The 20394-nt window shown below is 39.4% G+C and overlaps 1 protein-coding gene across 4 annotated transcripts in view; it reads left to right on the top strand.

The window, feature by feature from the left end:
- The first annotated feature begins 2420 nt into the window (after positions 1 to 2420).
- Positions 2421 to 20394, top strand: part of chd5 (chromodomain helicase DNA binding protein 5) — a 98705-nt gene continuing 80731 nt past the window's right edge. For all 4 annotated transcript variants that reach the window (XM_041816596.1, XM_041816605.1, XM_041816589.1 and 1 more), the window contains exon 1: positions 2421 to 2709. In XM_041816596.1, coding sequence (XP_041672530.1) covers positions 2643 to 2709 — 67 coding nt within the window. In that variant the 5' untranslated portion in view covers positions 2421 to 2642. The remainder of the gene's footprint in view (positions 2710 to 20394) is intronic.

Genomic DNA, 20394 nt, shown 5'->3' with positions numbered 1-20394 from the left:
TAGCCCTAGCTACCATTGGCTCTGCCCCCCAGAGTATTATTGGTACTGCTATTTGCTGTCGTAACCTATCAGGGAGTTAGAAAACAAAATATTATGATTTTGGTTGCCAATATGTTTACCTTGTACAGGGTTGTCTTACTTTAGTCACAAAAAACACATCAATTAATTCTTCTTGTCAAGATGTTTGTTTACAGAATTGCCATGGTAACACTATCTTGTGCTGAAACTGTGAAGTACAGAACAGTCAAGCAAATGCGGGCCATAATTCATTTTATTTGTAGAATTTGCTGTGGGCCAATCAAAACTGGACCACGGGCCGCATTATGGTCCCCCAGGCCATAGTTTGGACACCCCTGGGTTACAGTAACAGGATTAAAAAGCCCTACATTGTGACATTGTCATGATTATGATCATAGTTACGATATTAAAAGTGATAATAATGGGATGAAAAGTCATGAAAAAAAGACATTGAAGAGTTAAGTCTACATCTTGAGCTATCCCTGCTTCAAAAGTCTAAATTTTAAGACATGGTCATGATTTCAAAAGTTGGTGCAATGTCATGACTTAAAAAAAAAATCAAAACAGTAAAAATTTCAATTTAGTTCAGAATTTTGACTTTAGATCACTGACTCAAGGTTTCTGTTTTTTCTTTTTAAATTCGACTTTTAATCTCATATTTAACTTCTCAGAATTTCAAGTTGTCCTGTCATAATATCATGATGAATGTAATGATTTTCACTTTCTCTTACATAATTATGGCATTAATCCCGTATGTAGGGCTTTTTATCTCATAATTTTTACATTAAATCAAATAGTCTTCACTTTTTCTCATATGATGACTTACCATCTCATAATAACAAACTGTTATCTCATAATTTTGACTCTCATAATTTTAACAGTCTTTACATAATTATGGCAATTATTCCCTACTTTGGGTTTTTATCTCATTTTTTTTACTGTAAATTAAAAATATGTAACTTCTCTCATATTGATGACTTAGCATCTTATATTAAAGAGTTGTCATCTCATATTTTGAACTTTTATTTAACAATTTCAACCTACTTTTACATGATTATGGATTTCTGCCATATTAAGGACTTTTGTATCATAATTTTGACTTGAACATTTTTTGTTACTTTTCTCATATTCATATCTCATCATATTGACTTTTTATTTAATAATTTCAACTTTCTATTACATGATTGTCAACTGTGCCAGATTTACAACTTTTTATTTTTAACTTTTTCTCTAATATTTATGATCTGCCATCTCATAATAAAGTTGTGTCATCTCACAATATTGAATTTGTTTTTAATAATTTCAGTTTTTATATTTTTATGGCATTTAAGCCCCAATTAAAAACTTTTATCTCTCATATTTCTGACTTTTAATTACATTTTTTTTTTTACTTTTATGACTTACTGTCTCCTGATCTTGATGTGTAATCACATAATTACCTATATTTTGTGTCATATTAAATCTTTTCCTCACAATCATGCCTTTTACTCTTTTTTACTCACTATCTCATAATCTGCTTTTTTATGTCAAACTTTGTTTTTAATAATTATGAAATTTTATCTTATAATTTGACATTTTATGTCATAATTTACTTTCCACTTCATTATTATGACTTTTCGTCATGATGCATGTTATTTTTAAGCCTTTAGACTTTTAGATACTAATGTCTTTATTTATTTTCTAAAAATACATATTTTTTTAAAACTTACATAGCCTAATTATAAAAGTGCTAAAAATGATAATATATAAAAATATACTAATAATATGTATACTGGACTATATTGGGTGCCTGCAGTGTGTGTAAAGTGTTATTTCTGGAGCCCTCGGTGGAGTCTTCCTCTCTGTGGGTCTTCATGATCGTGTGGCTCAGCTGTGGTAACCTCGACAACAGTCAGACCACAGACAGGCAGCACTGCTCACACAGCAGGAGCCAGCAGACACCACTTGTGTGCATCTCTCTTTCTTTTCATTTATTTATCCGCCTCAGAAAAATGTCCCAGCCTGTAAAGAGACACGCATGGCTGTATATGAGTGTTGGATCTGAAGCGTTAATAAAAAGATTTCCCCTTTAAAAAGCCTGTTTGTTTGAGTGAGTGCGGCGTGCAGCAGCAGCAGCAGCAGCAGCAGAAGTTTGTGTCTCTATTCTCCGGACTTTAAAGGCGACAGCAGCAGGACTGTCTCTCTGTCTATTAGCGGGGCACATGGCGCTTCAGCTCGCTCTTTCCCTTTTTTTTTATCATTTCTTAGCTCACTACTAGTTAAAGTGGTTACCAGGAGAGCACGACTAACTAGTTGTGGGTGAAATTATGGGATGCATCGTCATGGCAACAGACCAGACGTCACAATCTGGGCATGTGTGTTCCATTTTTGTCTTTCTTATTTTTCAGACTGGAAGACCTGGATAGAGATCAGTGGAATAAAAAAAATATAAAGATATGTTTTTTTTATTTTTCAGTCCTGGAGAGAAAGCTCCAGATGCCGTTTAAAAAAATAAAAATTTAAAAAATTACCAGAGCGCGGATTAGATTTGTTTTTGGGTGAAGAAAGAGGCTGGGCTGCGGCGTCTGGAGGGTTAACTTTCAGTATTCTCAGCCTAAAAGGGGTTTGGGGGCTATGAGATAAAGATGCCGGGGTCGCTGAGTAATGAAGACGAGGGACAGGACGACATGGATTTTGAAGACGATATGCCAGGTGAGGGGAAGAGGGAAGGGAAGGGGGGAGGCGGGGTGTCCTTCACATTATTTTTGCGCCGCTACGCCTTGAATGCGGGGAAAAGGGCTTGTCCTGACCACAGAGGAGGAAGAGGAGGAGGAGGAGGAGGAGGGCTGGGGTGCAATAAGCACAGTCATGCTATTATTTTTTGCACGACCTAGTGTCCTAAAGGTGGGATCGGGTTTTTTTTAGTGGATCTGCCTCCGGCTCTCCTCACATCCAGCCGGATTTTTGGGGGCATGATGCAAAGCGCTGCTGCATGCTTTCTGCAGGCTGCTTTGTGCATGCGTGTGCGAGTGGATTTGTTCACCTTAGAGCACAAGTTTGCTTCAGAGAGCTGTTAAAAATCCACGACAGTTATCCCGTGCTGTGTCAGTCTGTGCTGTGATTGTGTGCATGTGCTTTTAGGTGGAAAAGGCTGCAGTGACAACATGCGTGTTTAAAGAAAGAGTATTAGGGTCAGACAGGAGAAGAAAAATGAGAGGAGGGACAGATTTCCATCATGCACACTGAGGAAGAAGTCTAAATGTTGAGATTAAAGTTTAAATGTTGACTTTAACGTTAAATGTTTGATGAATTAGGTCAGAAATGCTAAGAAAAACATCAAAGACTGAAAGATATTCTTGATTACAATTTTTGAAAAATTGTAATGTTGAGAAAAAAGCTGAAATGTCAAAAAAAAAAAAAAAAAAAAAAAAAAAAAAAAAATTGAGAATAAGGTGAAAGGTGTTGAAGGAAGTTATTGTTCAGTTATCATTAATTATAATTGGAATAAAATTTGAAAAACAAAGCCAAAATGTTCAAATGTCTATTTTAATTAAAGTCAAAGTACAGTTTATTTAGAAAAAGTTGAAATTCCAGGGAAAAATCAAATGCCACTTGTCAAGAATCGCAGGTTTAAAAAGTGGTTGAATCCCAATTCTCAAGTAAAGTGGAATAAATAGGGTAAATGTTGAGGAAAAGTCAAAATATTTAGAGTAAAAATGAAACACAGATTCTTGAACAAAGTCAAAATACCGTCGATTGTAGAATTTGAAATGTCAAGAAGAAATCAAAAGAAAACTGAAATTCAATTCTGGGAATAAAGTCAAAATGTTCAGAAATAAGTTGAAATTGAAAGAGATGAAGGTGAAATACAAATTTTGTGAATAAAGTTTAAAAGTGTTAAGTAAAGACGTCAAAATTTGAAATTCCAAGAATGAAATTGAAACTTTCAAAAATTTGAAATACAATTTTGTCAATGGAATCATAACGTCAAAGAAAAATTGAAACATCAAGCATACATTGAAAGGTTGGACAAAAAAAGTTACAATTTTTGGAGTGAAACATATGGACTTTGTAAATTTAGTGAATAAACTTTAAATTTTATGAAAAATTGAAACTTTGAGAATAATGCCGAAATTCAAATAAAGTTGAAATGTCAAGAAAAAAGGTTGGAATTAAAAAAGTTAAACTGATGTGTAGTTTCATGAATGAAGTCAGAATGTGAAGTTATAAAGTCCAGAAAAATTAAATCGCAATTTTGATAATAAAGTCAAAGTGTCAAAAGTAGTCAAAACATTTAAAAAGGTTGAAATTGCAAGAGTGGAACTAATGTACAATTTTGTGAGTATTTTCAAAACATCTAGAAGAAAGTCAAAATTTCTGGAATAAAAGTTATATCTGAAATAAAGGCAAAATGTTTGGAATAAATGCAAAAAAAATAAGATTGCAGAACATTTCATAAATAAAGCCTGAATATTATAACCTTACATGCAACAAACAAAACATGTTACGTCATAGCCTCAAACCAAGGTGCACCGCTACCAACGAGTAAACTCCATAGAGAACTGCATAAGGCATGGGGACTGTAGACATGTCAGTAAATGACTTTTGTCGTTTTTGAAAAGAAAAAAAACTCACTGCTGTTCTTTGTTCTTCTTTTAACGAAGACATGTTGTCAGGTTCTGATAAAACTGTCACTTTAGCAGCATTCATGCTAATCTCTTCCGCCATAACTGCACCGGCCTCTTGTCGCTGCTTGCTTACGTCACGACTCAACCAGACCCAAAAGCACTGCCCCTTGACGCTCATTGGTCCTGTCACTTTCTAACTGGGCCCAAACCCGTCAGATGAGAGTTTGCAATATGGATTTGCCAGTATGAAACACGGAAACGGGGAATCCATCTGCTTTGCAAGGTAATAAATATCATGTACATTGCTTAACAAATTTATTAGACCACCACCGAAAGTAAGGTTTGCGCCACAGCTGCACTTACATTTCTGAACAGAAAAATGAGTTTTAGTGGTTGAATGTTATGCTTGATTAATTTCTGACTTCTCAGAGAAGCCCAGTGAGCCGGTTCAAATTTGGGTGAATTCAGTTTGAAATTCCTCATTCCTGTTCAAAATGGTAAAACGTGGAGAGCTCAGTTAAAATGAAAGAGTCCGGATTAAAGCACTTCATGATGCTGGATGGTCTTTGAGACAAATATGACAGGTGGTCCAATAAATTTGTCAAGCACTGTACATGGTAAAAATTGTTCTGAATGATGCTGAAATGTTCAAGTGTATTTCTAAAGTTCAAATACAATTTTGTGACTAAGTCAACCTTGGAGAAAAATTTTAAATGTTTAGAAAAAGATGTAGAAGTTACAAGAAAGATGGGTGTACAGTTTAGTGAATTAGTTCAAATGTTGAGGAAAAAGTGGTATTGTTGAGGTTAAACTTGAAATACAGAGAATAATGCTGGTATAGTGAGAAAAATACTTCAAGATCTCGCACCACAGCAGATGGTACAGGATCAGAATGAAGGAAGAGATGCAACAGCAGTGAAACTGAAGTCCAATTTCATCAGAAGGTTTGAATGTTAAGTAATAAAGTAGAAAGGAAAAATTTACAGCAGAAATTTTAAAATTAAAGTTGAAAAATCCAAGAACAAAGCTGAAACACAATTTTCCGAATAAAGTGGAAATGTTGAAAATAAACTCAGAACACTGAGGATAAAGTCAAAAGGTTGAGATAAAACTCCAAACTGTGAGAATAGTTAAAATGTTGAGATTTAATTTGAAAAGTTAAGAATAAAATTAAAATTTTGTTCCAAAGAAGTGAAGTGTCAACATTTTAGCATAAATATGAAATTGATTTTTACAAATCGAATAGAAGAAAATCAACTTGAGCAGCAGATGAGACTACAGTCAATAAAACCCACTATAAAGATGAAAACTGAACTTCTGAAATGGTTTAAGTAACAAAGATATTCTTTCTCTTTTAGCTCATAAACACTATTCAGTCATCAGCATAAAGACTTCTTATGAGACTGTGCAAAGAAATGTCTGTACTGATTTGATTTTTCCTAAAAAAAAGGAAAAAAAAATCTTGTTTCTCAAAATTTCAACGTTTTTCTCGACATGTCATCATTACTCTCTTCATTCCCATTCACTCTTCTCTCTATTCTTGAAGTGCATGATAAAAACTGTCTCCCGTCTCTCATTGTTTCCTTTCATTATTTCCCACTCATGCCTGGCTCTGTTCCTCTTCCGTGGCGTTCCTTTTTGCCACCTTCTCTGCTCCAACTTCAAACGTTGTTTTCCAACCCTGCCTGTTTGCAGAGGTGTGAAAGCCACGTGCAGACTACAGTAAACACTGCTTATCTGAGTGTGCCTCTGCCCGGACCCTCCTGTGGGCGCTGTGGCTGACCGCGGAGAGGTTAGGTCGGCAGCATCCCTCCAGCTCTCGGTCATGCACTCGCTGGAATTAACCGTAACCCACATACTGCAAAGCACAGCTTCTCATTCACTTGCATGACTCTATGCAAAGCCAAAAGTGCGATGTTTCTAGTGGGTGTTAAATTAATCTCTGGCAAAGACCCAGCTGAAGTATGAATGGAATTAACTCTCCTTTAAGAATATTTATAATCTAATGAGTGGTCAGAGCAGTCCAAATTCCTAATGAATGACTTGTGTATAAGACACCAGCAGCCAAAGGATGCTCACCCCATTTTCTCTTGGCTGTGAAGTTTGTGAGACAGCATGAAATATGTCCTCCTTCTATTTCCTTAATAATGTTCTTTGTAACCAGAGAAAGGCCCTGATTGTATGAGTTAATCCCAGTCACAATGTCAGGTTGGATAAAATGATGTCTTCATGGTATAAGATTCATGAATTTTGCTCCTCTGGTTATTAGATAAACCAGAGATGGGATTAGCCTGAGGGCATGGCTGCCATGTGGTAACTGGGTTGTGTGTCATGTGCAGCCAGAAGACAGCTTCATCAGTATCTGCTGTACATCTGTCTCAGTCTCGGTCCACTTCTAGTAAAGATATGGCACGATAGTGTTGATTTTTGTACAGAAAACTCCTTCTTCTTTTACCTTTGACATCGGTCCCTGCTTTGTAGCTGTTTCTATAGGATTGATTGACTTCATATGCTCTTTGATTTATAACCAACTCTGATGCCTGTAGTCAACACTGTGCACTTTATAAATTAGTTGGCTGGCTCTTAGTATAGACAGCTTTATCTGCATCTTTTGTGTTTAAGGCAATACTGTGCAAACTCCCCCAATACATTTATGATTTTTTGATGGGAACCTCCAGTAGTTTTAAGCTTCGTCCCCCCGGGTGGATTTCCTACCTGGTTCCAGAGGTTTGCTCTGAGCTAGGTAGAAAAGCCGTAGCTTATTTTGCTCCCTGGACCTGAAATAATTTGCAGAGCACACTACATTGGAAAAATCTAGTCCCACTGGATCATTTTAATCCTTTAACTGAACAATGTGATAGATTCATTCAGTTGGTTTAATTTTCTTTGTCCCTCATGTTTATTGCAATTTTTAAAAATCTTTCTCTGATTGTAACTGGTGTGCTATCTTGACTGGTCTCCTGTGAAGGTGATTATAATCTCAGAACAACATAAAATAAGTCTTTATTGTCCCCAAGGGGCAATTTAATGAGCAACAGAAGTCCACACCAGCTATACTGAAATAATAATAATTCATGAAAATATATAAATACATACACGTTGTACATAACTCCCATGAATTTTATCATGAAAGACGGGCAGTAAGATTCAGAATGATACATAACAGTCACATGTGTTTGGTATGTGTAATGGCAGTGGTGTCTACAGCTTCTTTAAAAACCCAACAGCCAAACGAACAAATGACCTCAGGTATCTGTAGGATAAGTAAACCTCCCTCCCTGATGGCAGACATCTAAACTTTGCATGCAGAGGGTGCTGAGGGTCTTCAGGAATGGCCTTTGACATCTGAGTGGCCCTCACTTGAAACATCCAGCCAAGGTCATTTAAGTCAGTGCCAATAATCTTTCTGCAAGGGGCTTCCTGGTCAAATGAAGTACAGACAAAATAAATACAGACATCCTTAAATTAATATAATAGGGAAGCAACTATAAAGTGGGCATTCTGAAAACTTTGCCACTTCAAAACTCCTTGCAGTGTTGTTGGTAATGGCATTTGCTTTACCCCCTGCTCCCCAAAATGTTTCTGCATGCCTTTTCACAATTGCTTCCAGCTAGGCCTCTCATTCAAAAACATTAGTAACATGACCTCTGTTTTTCACAAGTAACAATGTGATGGTTCTCTGATTCAGTGGACCCCAAAGTGGGGGTCACCAGACACTGAGAGGAAATCATGAGTTGCCTTCCAGAAACAAAAAACATATTTAAATAATTTCAAATTATATATTTTACTCATTAAAGTAAAAATATAAACTTGAAATTAGTCCAGTTTGTTTTAAAACCATCATCATTAGGGGACATGTATGATAAAATCAAGGTAGTGTTCTAAAACTCCTTAAAATTGAAGTCTGCATAATTATTTTAAATGTGCAAGCTGCATGCAACTATGACTACTTCCATGAACAGTAGGGTCCCCAGTGTGGGGGACATAAGCTGGAAAGGTTGGGAGCCCCTGTTCTAGTAAGAAAAAAAACCCAGAATGTTTCTGTGTGACTTTTGTGAAGGTACATACGAGATAGGTAGACAGACAAGGTAGACTGGTTGGATGGTTGGCTAATGGGCAGGTTGGTTGGTTAAGGGCTGGTTGGATGGTTGGTCAATAGGCTGGTTGGTTGGTTAATGGGCTGGTTGGATGGTTTGTTGATTAATGGGCCAGTGGGCTTGTTGGTTAATGGGCTGGTTGGCTTGTTGGTTAGTGGAATGGTTGGTTGGTTAATGGGCTGGTTGGCTTATTGGTTAGTGGAATGGTTGGTTGGTTAATGGGCTGGTTGGATGGTTGGTTGGTTAATGGGCTGGTTGGCTTATTGGTTAGTGGAATGGTTGGTTGGTTAATGGGCTGGTTGGCTTATTGGTTAGTGGAATGGTTGGTTGGTTAATGGGCTGGTTGGATGGTTGGTTGGTTAATGGGCTGGTTGGCTTATTGGTTAGTGGAATGGTTGGTTGGTTAATGGGCTGGTTGGCTTATTGGTTAGTGGAATGGTTGGTTGGTTAATGGGCTGGTTGGATGGTTGGTTGGTTAATGGGCTGGTTGGCTTATTGGTTAGTGGAATGGTTGGTTGGTTAATGGGCTGGTTGGCTTATTGGTTAGTGGAATGGTTGGTTGGTTAATGGGCTGGTTGGATGGTTTGTTGGTTAATGGGCTGGTTGGCTTATTGGTTAGTGGAATGGTTGGTTGGTTAATGGGCTGGTTGGCTTATTGGTTAGTGGAATGGTTGGTTGGTTAATGGGCTGGTTGGATGGTTTGTTGGTTAATGGGCTGGTTGGCTTATTGGTTAGTGGAATGGTTTGTTGGTTAATGGGCTGGTTAGCTTATTGGTTAATGGGATGGTTGAATGGTTAATGGGCCAGTGGGCTTGTTGGTTAATGGGCTGGTTGGATGGTTGGTTGGTTGGTTAATGGGATGGTTGGCTTGTTGGTTAATGGGCTGTTTGGTTGGTTAATGGGTTGGTTGGATGGTTGAATAATTGGTTAAGTGCATGGATGGTTGGTTGCTTTGTTTGTTGGATGGAATGTTGTTGGTTGGATGGAATGGATGGATGATTAAATGGATTGATTTCTAAAACACTTTATGTCTCTGCCCAGGTCATTGCCAGATTGTGATCATATTAAAGCGCTGCAGATTTCACTTTTGTTATTCCAGTTATCAGTCTGCAGAGTTGCAGATTGAGTTCTGGGCCCTGCAAAGATGGTAGAGCCACCTCATTTAGAAATAGACATACATTTAGCTCTGTACCATCTGGATACCAGTGGCATGTACCAAGTGGCAAGAAGTTATGGTACAGTACTCCAACATGCTACTTTTTGCATTTTTTTTTAATGTAACCTAACAGTTTACCTCCGAATGGCAAAACTCTTGTAAATAAATGAATAATCTTTAAAAGTGATGTTTTGCAACAGTAGCAGTCATTAGATTCATGTATATATATATATATATATATATATATATATATATATATATATATATATGTGTGTGTTTGTTGTGATTCTGGCTCACTGAGGATATTTGCAGTAGAAAATGTTTTTAAAAGGTTTTTTTCTGCATGGTGCTTAACAATTTTTAGTGACACCTACCTTGTGGCATCGGTTTCAGGCATTGGAATACACAATATAGACACTTTTAAATTAGTCTCTGATTGTCTTGTTTGCTTTTCTAAGGTCACAAAGAGGCATCAGTTATTTCAGTCTGTTTCATAACCAGTCAAAAATGCCTCTGAGGGGCTTTAAGTGTCCAACGGTTTGATGTCAAGGACAAAGACCTAGGACAGATACATGATAAGATTATTTTATCTACCCCCTAAAGGGAAATTAGATAGATGTAGCAGCAATAACACTGAAAACAAGGGAATTTTCTGTTGGCAATGACATGATTTATTAACAAGTTTAATACATATGGGGATCCCTTTCTGTAAATTTCCTGGGGACACACTGGAACCTTTTATGAAACATCCTTAGATGCATTGATTTGAAAATTTTGCTGAATTCCTGGGCATGTTAAAGCCCCCAAATAAACAATTTGTTTATCCAGCTAATGATAATAGTAATTTCTCACTTTCTAACAGTGTCATTGCACAGTTTCAGTGATCATCTCTAATCACAACTTTAGAAAATTAGAAAAAAAGACACAGTTCAAGCATTAAGGGCAATGAAAAAGCTACCCCACAAAGTAAGACGGCAGAGATTGTGTACTTTCTAATGTGTTCTGTGATGGACAAGGCCTAAACTTTACTTTTTAAAGTGAAATTTAAAGTTGTTTTAAACAAAACACACAATAGCATAGTAGATCTCTCACAACCTTTCTTTTAGTAATATTCTTCAAAAACGTGGAAACAGAAATAAAAAAAATCTAGCAAACTGTTGGCTAAGATGCCAAACTACAGAGATCAACAATGAAGCTATGATTTTAGCAAGCGAAACACAACAATGTAGTGATCTTAAATGTTTGATATCGATTTTCCGGTGTCTCACAGTTACATCTTTTTTATCTAGAGAGAAAAATATGTAAAGTGTTTTTGAGCAGAGCTTGGTGCAAATCAGCTCATTGGGGACAGCAAAGGCCATTGTTCAGTTTGTATTTGTTATGGGTTTAGTTCAACAGGAAATAAAAACAACGTAAAGCCCCAGGTATATATTTTTATGTTTCTCTTATGTATTATTTTGAACCGGCAGAGGTGACAGTGGCAGTTTGTTCCATCTAGTGCTGTTTAAAACTACCTTTGGTAATTGTTACTGTCTGCAGTGAATTGAACAATACAAAAAATTAACATTAAACCAAAAAAGAGTAAAACTAAACAATGCAAAATGAGGTGTGTTGCCACGTTTGCTAAAGAACAGCAGGTGTGGGGGTTAGATCAGTGTTTTTGTGAGCCAGTAATGGACCACAGACTGGTTTGTGTAAACATAGAAAAAGACATTGTGACGCAGCTTGAGCACTTTCAATACACAACTAAAGTCGAGCTCCTTTACAACAGCATATCTGCACTTAGCCTTTAAAACGTAGTACCATCAGTACTGTCTTCAACCCTCTCTGCCCTCACTTCCAGAGGCTTTCTAAAAACAACTTGAAAAGTTGAGGAGAGGGATAAGAAGCTTGTGGGTCTTGTTGCTCTGCTGTATTTCCATCTTTGAGTGTTTGGTTGAGCCAGCTTCTTTATATGTTACTTAACAGTTTGCAAACAGGTCAGGGCACAGTTGGCACCCGGATTGGGATGCAGATTTGTACGTGGAGGCTGTGTACACTTGCATTTTTTCTCCATAAAGATGCATTCATCATGTTACTGTGATGTCCAAACTGTCAAACAGATACCCAGCCCTCCAATGAAGTCAGTATAGAAAGTGCAAATCATTGCAAATAATGACACATGGAATCTTTAACCCACAAATTCCACATACTCTGTCTGTGCAATGATATGCATACAAAGTACACACTGAAAAAATTGCTTCCTTTATATCACGGGTTCTGTAGCCTGTTGCACCAGCTATATGTAAGCTCTGCCTTTAAATACTGTTTAAAGTCCACACAAAACTCAATGTTTAACCTAGTTAAGTTATAACTTAAAGTGTGTCATTGTTTGGTTGCTCCAGGGATGTAAGGGTGATCTTAAATAGTAGAGGTTTACGTCCTAACTAACAGATATGGATGCAGATATGACATTTTCTCTTACTTCAATGAATACCGAAAAGCCTTTTTACCCCCATTTGCTACAGATGCTAACGGCTAAAAATAACGTATGCTAACTTCCGTTAATCCTAAAACAGCATGGAGTGTGGATGAAACACATGACAAGGCATTTTGCACATGTGAGTATTGAAGCCTACAGCCTAAACCTAGAGACAGTATAAAATAACTACACTGACATTGAGTGTTGAAATCGCTAATAACATGAGATGATTTAACAGTGGACGACAAAAAATATCTCAGCTTATGGGAAACAACAGTGTTACTGATCATGGAGAAAGCGGCGCTGACACCAAATAGCTGGTAAAATCCTCATCTCCTTGTCATCCTCCGGGTTATCCCGTCTCTCAGAGCTATCACTATGACAGCCATAGGTGTGAGAGTAGGTGTGAGATTTAAGTTATAACCTAAGCCTACACTGAAACTATCTCAGCTGGTGCAACACTTTAAATGTTAGGAGAGCGTAAACTCCGTCGCACGTAAGAACTTTCGTTCAGACTAGGCAACGTTTGAACTTACAGTATGCACAGCTGGTGCAACCCATAGCAGGTCTGGTCTGTTACATGTGCCAGAAGCGCCACTCTGCTGTGCCTTACTTGATACTCCGCTAGAGAGGACTTCAGAGGAGGCTGTTGCCAGCAGGTGTCAGTCCACGTAGAGCAGATTGACCTAAAACGAAAATCGCACAAAGTATCTGGGCAATTTCTCAACACAATGCACTGTCTTCTGATTGTAAATCTAATCACCATATCAATATGAAATCCCATCCTGCTACAGGCTACCAGCTCAGGCCTTGTCTACACAGAGACAAAATGAATTATTTCCATTTCGTTTTGAAAAAGTTTTCCGTAAATACGAGATGGTTTCAGGAAATGTCTGCGTAAGCATGGAACCACTGAAAATGCTGTAGTATAAATGCCAAGCCTGTACGTGGCGCTGCGTTGCTGCCACCAAAAGAGAGAAGATCACAGAAAACTGCCATAAACTTTCTCCTGGTTGTTCTCCACAGTGGATTTAAGAAGAGCTAGTGTATGCTGTTTACCATGGTGGTAAAGGAGCATCAGATTTTGCTGTAAAAGCCATAATAAGCTCAGTAGCTTCTGCAGCATGAACACATCCCTGTAGTTCGCCATTGTTGTTTTGGTTCGGCAGCACATTCGGCGTAAGTGGGCTATGCTATCTGTGACGTAATTGTTTCAAGAAAGATGCAGTTGGCTGCCCACACAGAGATGAAATGGTAAGCGTTTACAGATTTGTTCACTCTGGGACCTGGTTTCAAAAAGTAGCATTTACAGCCTCCCAAAACGCCATGTCCATGTGGATGAAACGCCCATACGACAAAAAACTTTTGCATATACTCCTGAACATGTCTCCGTGGGGACAGGGCCTCAGTCAGAGAGTCCTAGAAGTTACACAGTGCCATGGATGAAGAAAAGTTAGTTGTTGAGAAGGAAACCCACAGGATTTTTGCAGAAAGTATAAATCTTTTAATTTCCTGATGTACTCGCCCATGGTAGAAGCCACAGTATGCAACTAGAAAAGCACTCTGAGAGCGCAGACCTCCACCAATCCACCTACTGTATCTCCCAATAGTACAGAATCCTTTAAAAAATTCCTGGATCCAGATGGTGATCCAGATCACTCCCAAAATATAATCAGTTCTTCCTTATGCCATTTCTGACATTTCCTGAAAATTTCATCAAAATCTGTCCATGAGTGAGTTATGTTGCTAACAAACTAACTAACAAACAAACCCTGCCGATCACATAACCTCCTTGGCGGAGGTAATAACATTGAAATTAGCAGCAAGTCAACTTCTGTGTTTAACATGCTACTTTCATGCTGGACTTGTAATTACCACGTGATCCCACAATTCACGCTTGAATTCACAGTTTTCTGATGATGGCTGGGGTGCTGCTGGTTGGAGCAAAGATGTGAAGGATGTGGAGTTTACTGCTAACACTGCTCCATTCTTTAGACAAAAAGCCATGCAGAAACTAAACGTTGCTTGCCTGTTTAATTTCTTCCACATCAAAATTTGGAAAACTTAATTAAAAACCAAAGATATGTGATGAATGAAGTTGTTTGTTGAATGCAGCATTTTTGCAGCCTTAATCTTTCCTCTTATTTGTTGCCTTGACGCTAGCCAGCTTCACACGTTCATTACGTAGGAGTAGGTCAATTTCTTTGTTTCAAATGAGGCATGGAAAAAGAGAAAACATTGAGACTTTCAGCTGAAAGCATGTAAGAAACATTTAGCACCAGCAAGATGAAAGTAAATGAACAATTTTCACACAGCATGGTTGCCATGGTGCACATCGTGTTCACTGTTCACGCTGAAGGTCTTCAACCTCGAAAGCTTTTTGTTTGACTGTCACAACAGTAATTAGAGGATTGTTTGTATAATCAGCACTGTGCGGTATTTCTAAAACACAGACATGCTTTTCCATCCAAGGGCACGTTTTAGGAATATATTTCTTGTCTATTCAAACTAACATTTTCCCCTTTTTTAAAACGTGATTTTGCTGGAGCAGATTTGCTTGCTTTGGAAGGTGTGCAGCAGGGAGACAAAAAGACAGACAGCTAGCGAGAGAAGGGGGAGAGGAGGAGTGTTTAGCGGCGGAGGCGTCGACTATGATGTGACTGCCAGCCGTAGCCTGAGGGAGAACACGAGCATTGATGCTTGTCCCCAATAACCCCGTGTGGGTTAAACACGTATGAGAGAGGAGAGGTGCAATTGATTACGGCAGATGAGTGAAGATATGTGAGAGGTAATCCAGTTTGAACAATCAGAACATTTTCATCTGTCAGTCAGAATTACTGCAGGTCTTCTTTTTGCATTTGTATGATGTTGGAAATAAACACATCAGAGGATTTTGTGTTAAAATTCACTTAACCCAGCTGGAAAAGACATCCTCATGTGCTTTGTGCCTCATTGAAAAGCCTTAGTGATAAAGATATTCCCTGTGTCTGTGGTTTTAGTGCCATTTTTTAAAACAAAGGATCCTCAAAATCTTACAATCCTTTGTTTCATGCAGAAAATTTCTGAAACAAAAGGCTTCAAAGTGACAGACAAGGTCAGGCATCCCGGTCAGATGCTCCCCCTAATCAAGAAGCTTCCATGCAATTAAAAGCCAACAATGTAGAGCCAGGTCCCAAGGGAGGCTTCAGACCCCTTAACGCTATCCTATCACAGCCTTTATTTGTTGTGGCTCATAAAGTGTCCTAATTCCCTTTGTTTCACTGCGGGCGCTTACACTGTCACAGATTGTTCCATTGTGTTTTCTCTTTTAATTGTTTTGCACTTCCCTAAAATTGAAAAGATTATCATGGGCTTTTGTGTGCCTACAAATGTTATCCCCAATTGGAAAGGGGGGTCTATTTTTGGATCCTTCACTGTGAAAGTTGACACCATTTTTTTTCCTGATGCGCGTGCACGACGGGAGATGCTTTTTTGCACACGAGCCGTGCAGCATTTCAGCCAGTTTTATATCGCACACATTATGATCCTGCGCATATTTTGTCTGTAATAGATATCATTTTAATGGTGCTCCTTGGGCTTTATCCTTCCATCACTTTGATGATTAGATTTTCTATTAATAGTCCAAGGATGTCTTTGTCTGAAGGCGTCACAGCCTCAGCCACTTTATCAATAAGGAGGGGGAAAATGATGGTTTTGTTCTTCCTCTTTCATGCTGGGCAACATTATGTGTGCATTTCCACACAGGGGCCAATAGAAAAAGGGCTAATGTGCTCTCCAGTAAACTGTAGCTTCCTCACTAGGGAGCTGCTCATGAATCTCCCCTCTAATGGGTCAGTCCGGTGGCCAAGCCCTTGCAGGAAGGTCAGAACTGTGTCTGTGCCATCCGTCCACACTTTACAGAGCGCTGGTTTGCCAAGTTGAGCTCTGGGCCTCTTTCTAACAGAATCTGGTGCCAGACCTTCCTGTGCCACATGACTGAGCAACCTCTCCCCCCCCATAACACCTGGCACAGCCTGCTCCGCACAGCAAGCAGAGAGATTATCATTCCCCTCATGGCTTTCCCTTTGGGGAATTCACAGGCCGTTTAGTGCAGGCAGCTCTCAGGTTAGGAGGCTATGCAGGTGTTTAACACAGACATTATTTAATTTGTAATTTAATGGAATGCATTTGTGTCACACTTGCTAAAAATGGATGCAGTACTGAGAAAACATTTGTATTTGTGAGTGATTCTGCTTTGTTTTTAACAAGTCTAGTGCTGCTGTGAGGCTGTAGGTGTGTCAGCTGTACTTTGAGGTCATCCATCCATCCATATCTATACTGCTTATCCCGTTCAGGGTCACGGGGGACTGGAGCTGATCCCAGCTGTTATTTGGCAAGAGGTGGGGCACAACTTGGACTGGTCGGCAGTCAGTGACAGGGCTGACATAAAGACACAAACAGCCACGCTCACTCTCACATGTACGGGCAATTTAGAGTAACTAATTAGAAAGCATGTTTTTGGACCGTGGGAGGAAGTGGACTTACTTGTAGAGAACCCAGGCATGGACAGGGAGAATGTGCAAACAGCACACAGACAGGCCGTGTCTGGGTGCCGATTTACCTCAGTTGGTAGACCAGGTGACCATGTGCAAAGGGTAGAGCTCTTGGTCCCAGTTTGGTGCATGTTTTCCACCAATCTCTACCCACATATTTCCTGTCTATTTGGCTATCCTATCCAAATAAAGGAAGAACAATCTTATAAAAGGAAAAAGGGCTCTGGAAAACTGGGAACAAACCATTAACCATTAGCCCTCTTTTTGAGGTCCAACCCTCAAATTCCACATACCCCTGCATGTGCAGTGATCCACACATGAAGCGCGCTTGGTAACAAATCGTTCCCTTTCCAGTCAAACTTTGCAATTTCACAGCATGTGCTCTGGTCTGTTTGTAGCATGTGCAAGAAGTGCCAATCATGGTTCAAATTGTGGAATAATATCCAAGTGAGCAGCAAATCAACCTCAGAAATACAAAGTAATGTGGTTTCATTAACAAAGTTAATGGCAATAAAGAAAATAGTTCAATAATGAGATGGTTATAAGAGTCCAGAGATGGAGGGATGATGGGTGTGTTCAAGAGATATTGGGATGTAGGAATGCAGGAATAAGTTTATGTTGAAGCTAGGAGATGGATGCAGAGATAATTTTGGACTGTCTTGAGCTGGTTCCATTGAAGGAAACCTGAGGATTTGAGATTCTAATTGATGGTGTTGGTTGTGGATGATCAACTTGCTTGAGCTTGCAATGGTGTGCCGTAATGTAAGGAAGCCGGACTCAAGACCTGGGTGGAGGATCTGGATTACTGACTGGTGTCTGCTGACACGTAGTATGGAGTGGGGGAACCAGAGGGGTTAAGACTCTGGGTGGGAGAACTGTCTTTGTCGCTCTCAGTAAGAAACCCCCTTTAGTTCCTGTATTTAGATGCAGAGATATTAGAAACAAGGGGGTTTAGGGTTAGAGGGTGTAAAAGCGGGGTCCGAGGCATATGGATATGAGGCGTTAAGATGGGGTTCTGTAGAGAATTTGGTCTGTGTTCCTGAACTAATTTTATAAAACTGTATTTACGTTCTACCTTCATGTTGAGCTGGTTACTGTGTGATCTTATTCACCCCATGTTAACTTGTGGTTCTCTTGCGACCTTTTGATCTCTTGCTTCTGTGCACTGCTCCAGTATTACATCCGGGGGGGAGGGCAATTGCCGATGGTCCAAGCAAAATGGTTTGTAGAGCTCCCTGAACAGCCAAAATGCCCATCTCTGCCCTGAGAGCTTGTTTGATTTTTTTTTTTTTTTTGGGGGGGGGGTTGCTTTTATTTGATAGAGAGAGGGAAAGTATGGGGGGAGAGAATAAGGGAAGACATGCACCGAGACCAGGAATCAACCCTTTGACCAGTGCATTGAGGACAATAGCCTCTGCTTATGGGCGCCTGCTCCACCAACTGAGCTACAGTGATGCTTCCCTGAGAGCTTTTACTACCTCCCCAAGCAGGTTATGTGATAGGTTGGGTTTGTTTGTTTGTTAGTTTGTTGGTTAGTTAGTTAGTTAGTTTGTTAGCAACATAACTCAAAAAGTCATGGACGGATTTTCATGAAATTTTCAGGAAATGTCAGAAATTGCATAAGGAAGAACTGATTACATTTTGGGATTGATCCGGATCACCGTCTGGATCCAGGAATTTTTTAAAGGATTCTTTACTATTGGGAGATAGGGCTAATAGCAGAGGTCTGCGCTGTTACCACTTTACACCAGGAGATGGTGGACGTGAGTAACTTCAATCCCAGCAGCATGTTTTTGGTGTCTTTCTATTAAACGTTTATCAGTTTATAGAGTTTGAAAGATGTACGCCTTGTCGAGGAGACGGGTCGAAGCGTAATAGGGAGAAAGACAGCAAACTGTAGCAAGAATACTCACAATGCTGGGAGGAATAGAGGACTGTTCACACTCTGCCATGTCTTTCAGTTGTCCGGTGAGACCATGGGTGAGACTGTCAGTGCATCTGTTGGCTAGGCAGGCAATGCTTCCACCATGACAGTCCACCCTTAGCGCAACCAATGCTTTGCTTCACCGTGACTCCACCCCACCGGGGATGGAGTAGTTGGCGAATTAGATTTTGGGAGTGATCCGGATCACTGTCTGGATCCAGGAATGTTTTTAAAGGATTATTCACTGTTGCGTTAATGATAGGGCTAATGGCGGAGGTCTGTGCTCTCTGAGTGCTTTTCTAGTTGTGAAATGCTGCCTTACCTATATGACATTACTGCTTGGGCTCTGATAGAAGGAATCAAAGAAGTTTGTAAGCTTAGCTTATGTTATTTATGACTTCAGTTTCATTGAATCCAATCCCAAATTTCTTTGGATGTATCATTTGAAAGTGCAAATCTCCATCAAAAGTTGGAGGATCTCTAAAGGCACACTTACTCCAGATTGCCCCAAACTGTGCTGTAGCATAAGTGCCCTCTCTCTTTAGTCCCCTGCCTTACTTAGATTGCTTCAGGCACAACTGGGCCTGTGCCTATTTACCTCTTGTACAGGATCAGGAAGATGGTCTTGGAGTTTCCCAAGGAGTTTTTGTGAGTTTTATTCAGCTGACTCTGCATGTTCCTGTCTGTTCAGATTTCAAGTTAAAACACAGACCACTCAAACTCTTTGCTGCCATTGTTGGAGATGATTATCAAGAGGAAGGACTGCATTAATTATAAATCATACCCACATTCTGTACCCATGCTTTCACTCGTGCATCAGTAGCCATACCACGCTGAAGCCCACTTCTTCCAGAAGTGCCAGGGCAAAGAAAGAGACAAACTGGACTTTGTGCACAGTTTGGATTGCCTAGTATGAGTGCATCCTAAGTCATGTGGATTCATTATCTGGGAACTTTGTAAAAAATGTCAATCCACCCAGCACATGCTGGCATATTTTGGTCCGGATCCAAGCGTCAGACCTACTTAGAGGCAGATGGCCCATGAGCCATCGTGATATCAGACAACTTTTAAACCTACATCTGAAACTCTGCACAGCTAAAGCCAAGTTTTACTGATTTTCATACAAGTTACAAAATAAGGGTCAAAGTCCAGCAGACTTCGACTTTTCTGGTCTTGTGGTCAACACATCTGTCAAGGCTCAAAGAGAGAGTTAGAGAGCAAGAACAGGCAGAGAAAATGATCAGTAGTATTTTTTTTTCTGTAATCCAGGGAAGTTTCCATTTGCATCTAAGCCATGTCATCATCTGTGGGTCTAACTGAGATGTTAGACTTACTGTAACGCCTTCATGAGTTGCCTGCCAGGCGACTAAGATACATCTGAGACATGAAAGAGCTCCCTGTTTGAGAAACTGGATACATAAAGTGAAGGCTTTATTTAGAAAGAGAAAAGAAAGCAGAGAGGAACATGTGGCTCTGTTAGCGAGGCAGGCAGAAAACAGAAGGAGACAAAAGAAAGTCAGAGTAATCGTAGAAAGATGATCTATGTACAGTACATGTACCGATCTATGGAGATAGAAAAATAGGATTATAGATGGAAAC

The sequence above is a fragment of the Cheilinus undulatus genome, linkage group 3, assembly GCF_018320785.1.
Source record: "Cheilinus undulatus linkage group 3, ASM1832078v1, whole genome shotgun sequence".
NCBI lineage: Eukaryota > Metazoa > Chordata > Actinopteri > Labriformes > Labridae > Cheilinus > Cheilinus undulatus.
Note: the sequence above shows the minus strand (reverse complement) of the source record. Positions and strands in the feature narration are given on the sequence as shown.